Below are 14,183 nucleotides of genomic sequence, written 5' to 3'. Positions count from 1 at the left end.
TCATCATTGTACTACTACATTGTCCGCGCAATTGATTGTGTATGGCGCCGCACATTTCAGTGACTCGTCTTGTAGAAAAGCCAGTATTTCATGTGTCACTCCATTATAACTCTGTGAAATTGCTTGGGTTCCTCTCTGACGAACGTCTGTGAGACGAAGTGTGTTGCAGACTGTTACAATTGACGGATATGGTGAAGGAATTTTATTTGCTGTAATGATCTAGGGTCACGTGTTGGTGGCATTAGTTTCGGTGCTTCAGTAATAGGTGAAGTTGACCTCACGTCCGAAGTCACTGATGCACATAACACTGTTGCATCACTGACAACGAGCAGCGACCTATCACTTCAGACGATGCCACTTCTGTATGAAGTGCCGACCGTTATGCAAAGTCACATTTGAAGGATTATGGTAAATACACATTAAAGAATCAGTTTTTAGTTTTCTTCTTTTAAACTTATATTTTCTTTATTTTTTACCGAATACACACACAAATATTCTCTCAATTAATATTGCCACTAACACATAACATTTTTGCTGTTACTAATCCTTATGACAATTGTCATTGTTATTATTACTTTATTCTAATTATTATTGTGCTGAAAAGTAGTAAATTGTAAAAGGAAGTGTTCTAGACACGACCTGTTACACAAATGTATTCAGTAGATCAAAAGTAAAAAAATATCATTAAATTAACTACAGAATGGGACGTCATATTGACATGCAATTAGTGCTTTCATTGTCAGAAAGGAAACGAAAGAATGGATTTTAATTCTAGGAGTAAAGAAATAGAACAAATAACAAAAAAGCATTTTGTAAAAGTGTCAAATGTAGAGCGTGGTATCAAGTATGAAACTAGAAAACAACATAAATGGAACTGTATTGAGTTTTCAACTTTATTTGTAGTTTCTTTTATTTAGTTATTTATTTATTTTTTGAGTCCTCAGTTTTCTGATTGGTTCGATGAGGATCGGCACGAATTCCTTTCTTGTACCAAGTTTTTCGACTAAGAGTAACAATTGCGCCCTATGCCTTCAGGTAGTTGTTGGCTGTATTCCAGTGTCTGTCTTCCTCTACAATTTTTAATCTCTGCAGCTCCTTCTAGTACCACAGAAGTATGGGGAGTTCGTAAAGATCAATATCGACTGCGCACACATTCACCTTAGATTGACAAGTTTTCTTTGGTGTGATGTTCCATCTCCGCTATTAACGAGCGTCTGTCAACTTTCTTCGTATACGACTTATGTTAACTTGCCTCTACAACTGTCTGCAATAGTCGTAATAAAGTAATGCAATTTCATTCTCTCAACCACAAACATTATTCTAGACTACACCAATTTCGTCCTATTAACACACACCCCACCATCCTGTCCCTCCATCATGTCATTACGTGTTCAATTCATGGGTCCAAATACTCATTTTACTGCTTCTGTAATTCACTTAACCTTTCAGAAAGTGCTTCTCATTGTTGTGCGTACTTAACACTCTCTCTCGGATCGCCACGGCCAGCTGCTGTGTTTATTATTGTTATTACGGTTATTATTAACATTTTACATACAATAACAGTTATTGTATGGGTCACACACATTTTACTGACTCACAGATGTATGTAATGGGCAGACGACTGAAAACTAGATACCAGGAAAAAGTAAGAAAATTGTTTACTACTTCAAAACCAATCACCCTAGATGTTAATACATTTATCAGACCGTGAGACAAGACGGTGAAAGCCTTCGTGGAAAAATGTTAGCGATTCCCCAAGAGATCTTAATTGTACAAAGGCGTGCGCCTCACCGTCGAAGCGAATCGGCGGCCGCGAATGTCATTCTTCAGGGCTCCACAGGGAAAGATCAGAATTGTATGGCGAATGTGTAAGGTCTTTCCAGCGAAAATTCTACAGGCATGCTTGGTCCGAGAAAATTCACGATCACCATTTATTTTCTTTGGCTACCACGACCGACTGCTGATTTACTTTCTGGAACATGGAGAAACAATCAACACACAGCGGTACGTGGTAGACGGACACCATTATTTTGCAGGTTAATAATACCCGCTCACATGTTGCCAAGGCTGTATCGACTGCACAGCAGCTTCGCTGGGAAACCCTTAAACGTCTTCCATATAGTCCCGCTCACTCCCGATGCGATTTCCATATTTTTGTATCCGGGAGAAGGACATTCGTGGCCGTCGGCGATTTGCTTTGGACGAAGTGGTGGACGCCTAGGTTCAATCAGGGCTTCGTAGGCAACAGCAAACATTTTTCAATGAGGGTATTGATCCCCTTGTCTCACAGTGTGATGAATTTATTAACAGTTATCACCATTAATTTTGAAATAATAAACAGTTTACTTACTTTTTCAACCTCTCTCCTTTTCATTGGACTGCCCTTTTGTAAGAACTAGTCTTTAGCAGCACAAGTGTGTTCAAAACATTGTGTACTCATGCAAAAAGTTGCAATTTCTTTCCAGAATGGTACAATCTGCTTGTGGAGGCAGAGAGAAAGTTCAGCGATCTGAATACGAGAGTTGAGCCTGCGTTGAGCGCTGTGCAGCAATCACTGTGAACTTTGGCGACACTCTGTCCGTAATGGGAGGAAAAATATAAATGTGTGAAAATGGTTTTGTAAGTGTATTTTATTATTAAAAACAGTACTGCTGCAAAGTAATCAGACGATTCAGCCACAGAGAGTCTTTGAGATTCTGTCTGGCTGGTACTGAATTTCCAATCATCGTTTCACAAATTTCAGTTCGATTTCCTTTGCGGGCACGAGCATTACACCTCTGCTGTTGTAGGTGACGTGCCGAGTCGTCTTCTCCGTAGGTCGCACGCTGCACTTGGATAGGATGTTCACAAGTCCCACTTTGGTCTGCAGCAAACCGAGTCTCTTACCTGCAAAGTGAAAAGAGAACGTCAGATCTGTTTGCCTATAACTTACGTATCCAGGTATCTGGATAGCGCATGGGATTTGACAATGAAATAATTCAAATACCTGTTTTGCCTTTGCTCTTCAGGTACTTTAGAAATATGAAAATGTGTACAACTTTTAAGTGCATTAATCATTCTGAAAGTTGCAGAACTAATAAGAATGAATGTGACTGAAGCCAACATGCAAATAGAAATTAGGTACAGGAAAATACAAGTTATTAGAATTACAGAGATGTGCATGGTCCGTGATCTTGGGAACTTAGGACTATATTATGGCCTGTGTAGTAAATTATATCTTAGCTACAGTTCATAGGAAGAGATTGTCATGATCTTACCGGTGATTTTCCTACGACATTTGTATACGAGTTCAGAAACTTTCGAAAGTTGTTGATAAAGCATTAAACCTTTCGACCAATGCGTTTACCCAGTGAACATAAAAACAAACGGAGGTCGGCCCAGAACAAGTTGAAATACTAAATTCACCGACACGAAATACACTAAGATTCCGCTGCCAGTACTGGTATGAAAACCGAAATGCGCATTCATCGCTTAGAGGTGATGGCAGGCCTGTCAGGAGCCAACCTCCAGGACTTGTAAACCGTTGCCACAAGAGGCTACCTCCCACTACGTGTCTAGGTGGGCCCTTGAGGCAAGGGAGACGGTGTTCGAACATATTCGCATCCTGCCACTGTGCAGATGAAAGGACGGTGGTTCAAACACACATGCGCACGTCCAGATATACACTCTTGGAAATGGAAAAAAGAACACATTGACACCGGTGTGTCAGACCTACCATACTTGCTCCGGACACTGCGAGAGGGCTGTACAAGCAATGATCATACGCACGGCACAGCGGACACACCAGGAACCGCGGTGTTGGCCGTCGAATGGCGCTAGCTGCGCAGCATTTGTGCACCGCCGCCGTCAGTGTCAGCCAGTTTGCCGTGGCATACGGAGCTCCATCGCAGTCTTTAACACTGGTAGCATGCCGCGACAGCGTGAACGTGAACCGTATGTGCAGTTGACGGACTTTGAGCGAGGGCGTATAGTGGGCATGCGGGAGGCCGGGTGGACGTACCGCCGCATTGCTCAACACGTGGGGCGTGAGGTCTCCACCGTACATCGATGTTGTCGCCAGTGGTCGGCGGAAGGTGCACGTGCCCTTCGACCTGGGACCGGACTGCAGCGACGCACGGATGCACGCCAAGACCGTAGGATCCTACGCAGTGCCGTAGGGGACCGCACGCCACTTCCTAGCAAATTAGGGACACTGTTGCTCCTGGGATATCGGCGAGGACCATTCGCAACCGACTCCATGAAGCTGGGCTACGGTCCCGCACACCGTTAGGCCGTCTTCCGCTCACGCCCCAACATCGTGCAGCCCGCCTCCAGTGGTGTCGCGACAGGCGTGAATGGAGGGACGAATGGAGACGTGTCGTCTTCAGAGATGAGAGTCGCTTCTGCCTTGGTGCCAATGATGGTCGTATGCGTGTTTGGCGCCGTGCAGGTGATCGTCGAGGGGACACTGAATAGTGCACGGTACATCCAAACCATCATCGAACCCATCGTTCTACCATTCCTAGACCGGCAAGGGAACTTGCTGTTCCAACAGGACAATGCACGTCCGCGTGTATCCCGTGCCACCCAACGTGCTCTAGAAGGTGTAAGTCAACTACCCTGGCCAGCAAGATCTCCGGATCTGTCCCCCATTGAGCATGTTTGGGACTGGATGAAGCGTCGTCTCACGCGGTCTGCACATCCAGCACGAACGCTGGTCCAACTGAGGCGCCAGGTGGAAATGGCATGGCAAGCCGTTCCACAGGACTACATCCAGCATCTCTACGATCGTCTCCATGGGAAAATAGCAGCCTGCATTTCTGCGAAAGGTGGATATACACTGTACTAGTGCCGACATTGTGCATGCTCTGTTGCCTGTGTCTATGTGCCTGTGGTTCTGTCAGTGTGATCATGTGATGTATCTGACCCCAGGAATGTGTCAATAAAGTTTCCCCTTCCTGGGACAATGAATTCACGGTTTTCGTATTTCAATTTCCAGGAGTGTAGATTTCTGTACGTCTCCCGAAACTGACGGAAAAAATAGCAACAGCAAAAACAATTAATGTACAGTAATGGAATTTGAGGAATACATTTGTCTAGGTAACGTATTTAAGTGATTAATACTGCATGATTACAGGTTAATATAAGCGCGACATAAGCCATTGCAAATGAGGAATAGTACCCGGCGTAGCCGTCAGAATGTTGAATGCAAGAATGCATGTATTGTGTTGTACAGGTGCCGGAGTCAGTTTGTGCTATAAACTTCCATGTCCGTTGCACTTGAACTGTCAGTGCAGGGACGGTTAATGTTGTTTGTGGATAACGCTGAAGTTGTTCGATGATGGCTCATATGCGCTGTGTTAGAGACAGATTTGGTGATCGAGCAGGCCAAGGCAGCATGTCGACACTCTGTATAGCGTGTTACGCTACAGCAGCGGTATGTGAGCGATAGTATCCAATTGAAAACCCCGTGGACTGCTGCTCACGAATTACGGCACAGGCTGGTTGCAGGTCCTCAACTGGTCTCCTTCCGACGCAGAAACAGCCATCAATGGCACCGATACAAAATAAGCTTTCATCAGGCCTCTTCCCTGCCCTCGAATTAGCTCCCTATTGACACCAGTGAAGCCAGAAGTGGCGCCGGTTTGGAGTCAGTGCAACGTAAGCTACAGCGCGTGTGGCTCGATTCTGTCCTTGAAGAAAATTATTTGTAACAGTTCGTTGTGTCACTGTGATGGTAACTGCTGCACAGATTTCTGCTGCAGGTACAGTACGATGAGCCGGAAGCATACGCCGAACGCGATGGTCTTCCCTCTCCATCGTGCTACATGGCCTTCTGGAGCCCGGTCTCCTTGCGCCCGTACTTTCTGGTGACCACCGCTGCAAGCAATCATGTAATGTGGCTACACTCACGTCAAGTTTTTCTACAATATCGTAGAAGGAACACCCAGCTTTTCATAGCCCCACTACACGGCCTCATTTAAACTCGGTGATGTGCTCAGAACGGCGTCTTTGTCGCCTGAAAGGCATATTTGACTAACTTCAACCCGCCACGTCCAGCCTCAAAGGTAACTGACACTCACGACTGTTGCAGTGCGGATTTGAAGCGAACCTGATCTGCATCGTCGTATTGGCGCAACTAGCGCTCTCTAATGCGACTGGGGTGAAATCTGAACAGACTCTGAGCATAGCTGGTGAATTAAATAAAAATTTAACTTCTGCAGGGAATCATATAACTCTCTTGGCAAATCTCTTTCCGAGATTGATTTCTGGAATACTCCTCTGTGATACAGACAAGGGGGAGATTGAATTAATAATTAATTCACTGAAGTATTCTCATGGTTATGATGGAGTGCGTAGCAGAATATGAAAGTACTGTGCTACAAACGTTAGCCCTGTATTTATCCACATTTGTAATTTTTCCTTGAGGAATGGTTGGTTTCCTGAACGATTAAAGTACTTGTTAGTAAAGCCGCTTTATGTAAAGGGAGAAAAGGATAACGTAGACAATTTTACATCAATTTCTATCTCATCACTGTTTGCTAAAGTTATTGAAAAGGCTGTGTATGTAAGGATAATTGATCATTTTATATCACACGATTTCCTATCAACTCTAAAGTTCGGCTTTAGAAGTAGCTTAACAACTGAAAATGCTATATTCTCTTTTCTCTGTGAGGTACTGGAAGGGTTAAACAAAAGATTTCGAAGGCTTGGCATATTTTTTGATTTAACTAGGGTATTTGATTGTGTTGATCACAAAATATTGCTCCAGAAGTTGAACCATTATGGAATACAGGGAACAGCTCACAATTGGTTCACCTCTTACTTTAGCAACATACAGCAAAAAGTCATTACTCACAATGTCGAGAATGGCTGTGACGTGGGGTCTGAGTCGGGTCAATTTGGGATGCCCCAGGGATCAGTGTTGGGGCCACTCCTGTTCCATATTTACATAATCGATAGCTCACAATTGATAATGGGTAACTTTTAAAATATTTCTGTTTGCTGATGACACTAGCTTGGTAGTAAAGGATGTTGTGTGTAACATTGGCTCGGTTTCAAATAGTACAGTTCATGACCTACGTCCATGGCTTTTAGACAATAAACTAACGCTAAATCTCAGTAAGGTTCAGTTTTTACAGTTTCTAACACAAAATTCACCAAAACCTGTCGTTTTAATTTCACAGTATGGGCATATCATTAGTGAAACTGAACAGTTCAAATTTCTAGGTATTCAGATAGTTAGTAAACTGTTGTGGAAAGCCCACGTCCAGGATCTTGTTCAAAGACTTATTCCTTCCATTTTTACTATTCGAACGGTATCTGAAGCGAGTCGTCGTTCGACACGAAAATTAGTCTACTTGGCTTATTTTCATACGCTTATATCGTATGGTATTATTTTTCGGGGTAACTCTTCAGATTCTAAAAGGATATTTTTGGCTCAGAAACGGGTGGTTCGGGCAATAAGTGGTGCATGTCCACGAAACACTTGTCGACCCCTGTTCACGACTCTGGGTATTTTGACATTGGTCTCTCAGTATATATATTCCTTACCGTCATTTCTTGTTAACAATATTAGCTTATTCTCAAGAATAAGCAGCTCAGTTAAAACTCGGCAGAAATCAAAAGTGCATTTGGATCGGACTTCCTTAACTCTTGTGCAGGAAGGTGTGCAGCATACTGCTGCATCCATTTTCAATATGTTACTACTGGAATTCAAAAATCTTAGCAGTAATCACGCGCTTTCAAATCGAGCACATCAGGTGATGGAAAAGATTGCCAGAATTAAAAACAACGAGTGACAGAACTGAATAATCCTGTTTTGGTTACATAAGGGTCGCGGACAACTCCCTGTGCCAAATATGTCCAGTTTTTCGAAACATATTTGTTTAACGGATGAAAAATTTTGCTTCAGTTCTGCTGCACAGCCCAAACTTGATAGTACACAGAATAAAAAGCGGCCATCCTCATTTAGGTTTTCCGTGATTTCCCTAAACCGCTTCGGGCAATTGATGGAATAGTTCCTTCGACAGGGAACGGCCAACTTGCTTCGCCATCCTTCCCTAATCCGATGGGACCGATGACCTCGCAGTTTGGTCCCCTCCTCCAAACCAAAGAACCAACCGATCGGCACGACTTCTCAGTGACAGTTTCAAAACTCACTGGAACTGCCGCTGTCAATGACTGCAGGTCCATTTCGTCCAGTCTTCGCACAGGGTACGGCGTGCAATGGACATTCGAAATCGTATACTCCGCATAGGTCCATTGTTCACAGTGCCAAATGACACGAAAACTAGTGAGCAACTGACTCGAGGAGAACAGTGCGGTCCGACGGGTAGCGAGTATGTCTCTTTTGAATGATGGAAGGAATCGAATACATAGTCTTTCGAATGAAACATTTAAGCCCGTGAATATAGAGGCAGGAGGTAGTTCCACAGTTTTGGGGATTGTTTTTCGTACTGTGACTTGGGCCCACTAATATAGCATATCGTGAGTATGAACCAGGATGTATATTTCAACTTGCTCGGTGATAAGTTGTTCCCGTTCCTTGTCCATGTTCATTAACAGTATGCTGTGGGCTCTCCAGTCCCCCAAGATGACAATAGCCGTGTTGACGGGCCCACATACACACTTTCTCCCTTTGTTGGATTTTCACGAATCCTAATAGACCTCGACTGGTCCGTTCAATCTCCCAAGCACTTACTGTCATACAAAAGTCTGCGACTGTTTCGAACAGCAGGTGAAACGTAGAAATTTCCTGGAATTTAAATTACTGGCTCCAACCCTCAGTTAATGGCATTAATTTCTTCATGTGTGGATGTCAAAACCTCGACGTAATTTCTGAACGTTAAAACTATTTCTTGTGTCCACCTTAGGCTGTCAGTATTTTTCTATATAGTCAGCAACTGCCTAATACATGGTGTAATGAAGGTCGTACGTGCGCAAAAAATTCTGATGACATGTAAATTGTTTCAGCGCTGAGAAGTCAATAAACTGCTTTATTCGGGTATTTCCAGAAACTTGTAAACACAAATGCTCTCCATTATGAAGAGCAGAGGAGCTGATTTACGGTATTTGCAGGATGTCTACTGATAGTGACATAGTTTCATCTGTATCTGCATCTACGTTTATAGCTAGATACATACTTCTCAGGAAACGGTATGTTGCGTGGCGGAGGGTAGCTTAAGCACCACTAGCAGTATTCATTCCTTTTCCACTCGCAAACAGATCGATGGAAAAGCGACTTCCTACATGCCCCCATATGGACCCCAAGTTCTCTTATATTCATGGCCCTTATGCGAAATATACGTTGATGATATTAGAATCGGTCTGCACTCAGCTTCAAATGCTGATTGTCAAACCTTTTTCAATAGAGGTCCACGAACAGCACGCATTTTCCCTCCAGGGTTTGCTACTCCAGTTCACGAAGCATCTGTGTAATACTCGCTTGTTGTTCGGTAACAGATCTACCAAACCGCTTATGAATTGTTTCGATGTCTTCCTTTAATCCGGATCCGTGGGAATCCTGAACATTAGAGCAGTGCCCAAGAATGGGTCGCATTGGTGTTCTACACTGAAGCGCAAAAGAAACTGATATAGGCATGCATATTCAAATACAGATAAACGTAAACAGACAAATTCGGCGCTGCAGTCGGCAACGACTATATAAGACAGAAAGTGTCTGATGCAGTTGTTAGATCTGTTACTGCAATGGCACGTTATCAAGATTTAAGAGAGTTTGAACGTGTTGTTATAGTCGGCGCACGAGTGATGGGACACAGTATCTCCGATATAGCGATGAAGTGCGGATGTCCCGTACGACCATTTTACGAGTGTACCGTGAATATCAGCAGTCTTTTAAAACATCAAATCTCCGACATCGCCGCGGCTGGAAAAAGATCCTGCAAGAACGGGACCTACGACCACTGAAGAGAATCGTTCAACGTGACAGAAGTGCAACCGATCCGCAAATTGCTGCAGATTTCAATTCCTGGCCATCAACAGGGGTCAGCATCCGGATCATTCAACAAAACATCATCGCTGTGCCTTTCGGAGCCGAAGTCTCACTCGTGTACCCTTGATGACTGCGCGACACAAAGCTTTAAGCCTCGCCTGGGCCCGTCAACACCGACATTGTACTGTTGTTGACTGGACACATGATGCCTGGTCGAACGGGATCTCGTTTCAAACTGTATCGAGATAATGGATGTGTACTGGTGCGGAGACAACCTCATGAATCCATGGACCCTGCATGTCAGCAGGGGACTGTTCAAGTTGTTGGAGGCTCTGTAATGGAGTGATATGGCTCCCCTGATATGGCTAGATACGACTCTGACAGTTGAAACGTACGTAAAGATCCTGCCTGACCACCTACATTCATGTCAATTGTGCATTCCGACGGACTTTGGTAATACCAGCAGAACACTGCGACACTCCACACGTCCAGAATTGGTACAGAGTGACTCTAGGAACATTCTCCTGAGTTTGAACATTTCCGCTGTCAACCAGACTTCCCAGATATGAACATTATTGAGCATGTCTGGGGTGCCTTGCAACGTGCTGTTCAGAAGATATCTGCACGGGTCAAGGTGTCTGTTACCTCCAACACTACTTTAGATACTAATGGAGTCCATGCCACGTCGTGTTGCGGCACTTTCGCTTGCTCGTGGAAATCATACACGATATTAGGCAGATGTACTAGTCTTTTTGATGCATCAAGTGTATTTGGCGTCCCCTTTAAACATGAACCACACTTTCGTCAGATTCTCCCAATAAACCGAGGTCGACCATTTGCCTTCCCTACCACAGTCCTTACGTGCTCTTTCCATTTCGGGTCGCTTTGCAACGCTACACCTGCATATTTAATCGATGTAGCTCTGTCAAGCAGTACACTACCAATGTTGTATCCGAACATTTCGAGATTGTTCTCCCTAATTACGTGCATTAACTTTCATTTTTCTATATCCAGAGCAAACTGCCATTCATCACAACGATTAGCGATTGTGTGCTCCTGTAGTTTATCGACGACGACACCTCACGCCTTACAATACAACGTCATCAGCAAACAGCCTCAGACTGCCACTCTTCCTGTCCGTCTATCAACTTCCCTGCGCAATCATGACGATACCCATGTTTCCGATGAAGACTGGTCGCCGAGGACAACATACTGAGTTTTGTCACTTAAAAATCTTTCAGCCACTCGCATGTCTGGGCACCTATTCCAGATACTACTACCTTCGTTAAACGTCTGTAGTGGGTCACCGTGTTAAACGCTTTCCGGAAATCTAGGAGTAGGGAACCCACCTACTACCCCTAATAATTCGTTTGCAGGATATCATTCGAGAAAAGAACAAGCTGAGTTTCCCCTGAGCGTGCTTGCTTTGTCTGGTGCCTTTCATCCAGTGTGCTTTTATAACTAAAGAAAATATGTGATTCAAACTTTTTCTATTACATGGTAGTATTTCTAACGTATGATACGTCTTTCTCTGTGGTAAACTTTGAAGTGGTTCAGTTCGTCATAAACACTGATAAGTGGATATAAATGCAGCTCTGTAAATATCCAGCAAACAGTGTACTCGAGGAAACCTTTCAAACTATAGTGTATCTGATCCAGGAAAACACGCAACAAACCAACTAAACTTAGGAGAACGAAAAACCAGTCAAAGCTTCAAATATTTACTTTTTATTCATTCGACGATTAATTTCGGGCCGAGAACCACTTCCAAATTATCATAACATTGTCGGAAATGGCAGCTGCGAAGTTTTTGAAAATGATCAATGAAGATTTACAGTGCATACAGGTAACTGTTTCCTGTATGCACTGTAAATGTTCATTCTGCATTTTTTGCCATATTCAGAAATGGCATTTTCGACAATGTTATGATGATTTTAAAATGAGCCTCCGTCCGAAACTAGTCATCGGAGGAATAAAAAGTGAAAATTTGCAGCTCGGACTGGTTTTTTTTTCTACTGATTAACAGAAGTTGCTGACGTAAGCTACTCCAGCATCCTGAAAGCTCGGAAAATAAACTTAACTGTAGAGTAAATTTCTTTATCTATGTTTTATTGTCTACACTGCTGATACTTCTAACTGTAGTTGTATACTTATATTAATCTGTATCATGAACAATGATAGAACAACTGTAGGCAACTAACCAATGCAGATGTGAGGCCCGTCCCCGAATGGCAGGTACACGTAAGGGCTCCTCTTGGCCTTCTGCTCTTCTGAGAACCTCTCGGGGTCGTAGCGCTCTGGATCAGGGAAGTGCTCCGGGTCGTAGTGGAGGCCGAAGAGGCTGATGAGGATTCCCGTTCCTCTGTCCACGACGACGTCGCTGTCTGGGATCCTGTAGGGCTCCACGCAGTCGCGGTTCAGGAAAGACAGCGGAGGGTACTTCCTGAGCGTCTCTGCCAGAAACCAAGAAGAGGGCACTGAGTCAGAGGCCACTGGCATCTAAACACCACAACTCACCACTGGAGTGCCGGCTGGCACCTGTTGTAGGGTTCAATCTGGTTCTCAAACAGTATGGGCGAAGGTTCACTATTATGACTGCTAAACTTTCGGTTCCGGACTGCGCGCCTAGAACCGCGAGACCACCGCGGCCGGCAAAAACCGACTGCAGCAGACACTTATTGTCTCATATGGGTGTTGCCGAACGCAGCGCCGTATTCTGCCTTTTTACATATCTCTGTAAGCCTACAGGTATACCAGTTTCTTTGGCTTTTCAGAGTAATATGGACACCTGAGTATAAAAAAGAAAAAAGACCGTGACCACATTCAGACTTTCGAGGGAAACATACCTACAAATATGTCTTAACTGCACCTGACACAAATAGCATATTGAAAATATCATTTTATCATATTTGGTAGAATATCATCAATATTATTAAATGATATCAAGGATGAAATTTGTCGTCGAAGTTTTATGTCGACATAACGTAGTTCTATCTCTTATTGTAGAGGGGCTGGAATTTTCAAGAAAACTGCACCATATACAGATTGCACAATGTCATTTAACGAATTTCTGAAAATAAACATACATCTCATGTGGATAACATATCTAAATATTTATAAAGAACAAAGCCATTCCGTCGTTATACAGCAGGAGGTCTTGGTTCACTATCTCCATCTTTAGAAACCTATACATCCTTCATCACAAATATTCTCTGATTTTAGATTCAGGCAGAAAGTACAGTACACAAGGACTATGCAAGGGAGAAGTTTCTCGTGGTTATTTATCTTTTCTAGGGCTCTTTCATCACGTCTTGTAGCTCATGAGCGTTTGTAAGTATTTAACTTCATCCTTCGTTTGAAATCCAGTTATCAGTTGTAAATTTAATGTTAATGTTGTTGTTGTTTTTGTGGTCTTCAGTCCTGAGACTGGTTTGATGCAGCTCTTTATGCTAATCTATCCTGTGCAAGCTTCTTCATCTCCGAGTACCTACTGCAACCTACATCCTTCTGAATCTGCTTGGTGTGTTCATCTCTTGGTCTCCCTCTACGATTTTTACCCTCCACACTGCCCTCCAATACCAAATTGGTGATCCCTTGATGCCTCAAAACATGTCCTACCAACCGATCCCTTCTTCTAGTCAAGTTGTGCCACAAAATTCTCTTCTCCCCAATCCTATTCAATACTTCCTCATTAGTTATGCGATCTACCCATCTTCTTCAGCATTCTTCTGTAGCACCACATTTCGAAAGCTTTTATTCTCTTCTTGTCCAAACTATTTATCGTCCATGTTTCACTTCCATACATGGCTACACTCCATACAAATACTTTCAGAAAAGACTTCCTGACACTTAAATCTATACTCGATGTTAACAAATTTCTCTTCTTCAGAAACGCCTTCCTTGCCATTGGCAGTCTACATTTTATTTCCTCTCTACTTCGACCATCACAGTTATTTTGCTACCCAAATAGGAAAACTACTTTACTACTTTAAGTGTCTCATTTCCTAATCTAATTCCCTCAGCATCACCCGACTTAATTTGACTACATTCCATTATCCTCGTCTTGCTTTTGTTGATGTTCATCTTATATACTCCGCTCAAGACACTGTCCATTCCATTCAACTGCTGTCTCTGACATAATTACAATGTCATTGGCGAACCTCAAAGTTTTTATTTCTTCTCCATAGATTTTAATACCTACTCCGAATTTTTCTTTTGTTTGCTTTACTGCTTGCTCAATATACAGATT

General features: G+C 43.3%; 1 protein-coding gene across 1 annotated transcript in view; it reads right to left on the bottom strand.

Annotated features, from left to right (window-relative positions):
- Positions 1–547: 547 nt before the first annotated feature.
- Positions 548–14,183, bottom strand: part of LOC126336253 (cytochrome P450 6k1-like) — a 76,320-nt gene continuing 62,684 nt past the window's right edge. Inside the window, exons 7-8 of the mRNA XM_049999748.1 lie at positions 12,136–12,387; positions 548–2,886 (exon numbers count right to left, since the gene is read on the bottom strand). Of these exons, the coding sequence (XP_049855705.1) occupies positions 2,723–2,886; positions 12,136–12,387 (416 nt within the window). The 3' untranslated portion in view covers positions 548–2,722. The remainder of the gene's footprint in view (positions 2,887–12,135; positions 12,388–14,183) is intronic.

This window comes from Schistocerca gregaria, chromosome 2, assembly GCF_023897955.1.
Source record: "Schistocerca gregaria isolate iqSchGreg1 chromosome 2, iqSchGreg1.2, whole genome shotgun sequence".
Classification (NCBI taxonomy): domain Eukaryota; kingdom Metazoa; phylum Arthropoda; class Insecta; order Orthoptera; family Acrididae; genus Schistocerca; species Schistocerca gregaria.
This window is presented reverse-complemented; position numbering and strand designations above follow the sequence as displayed.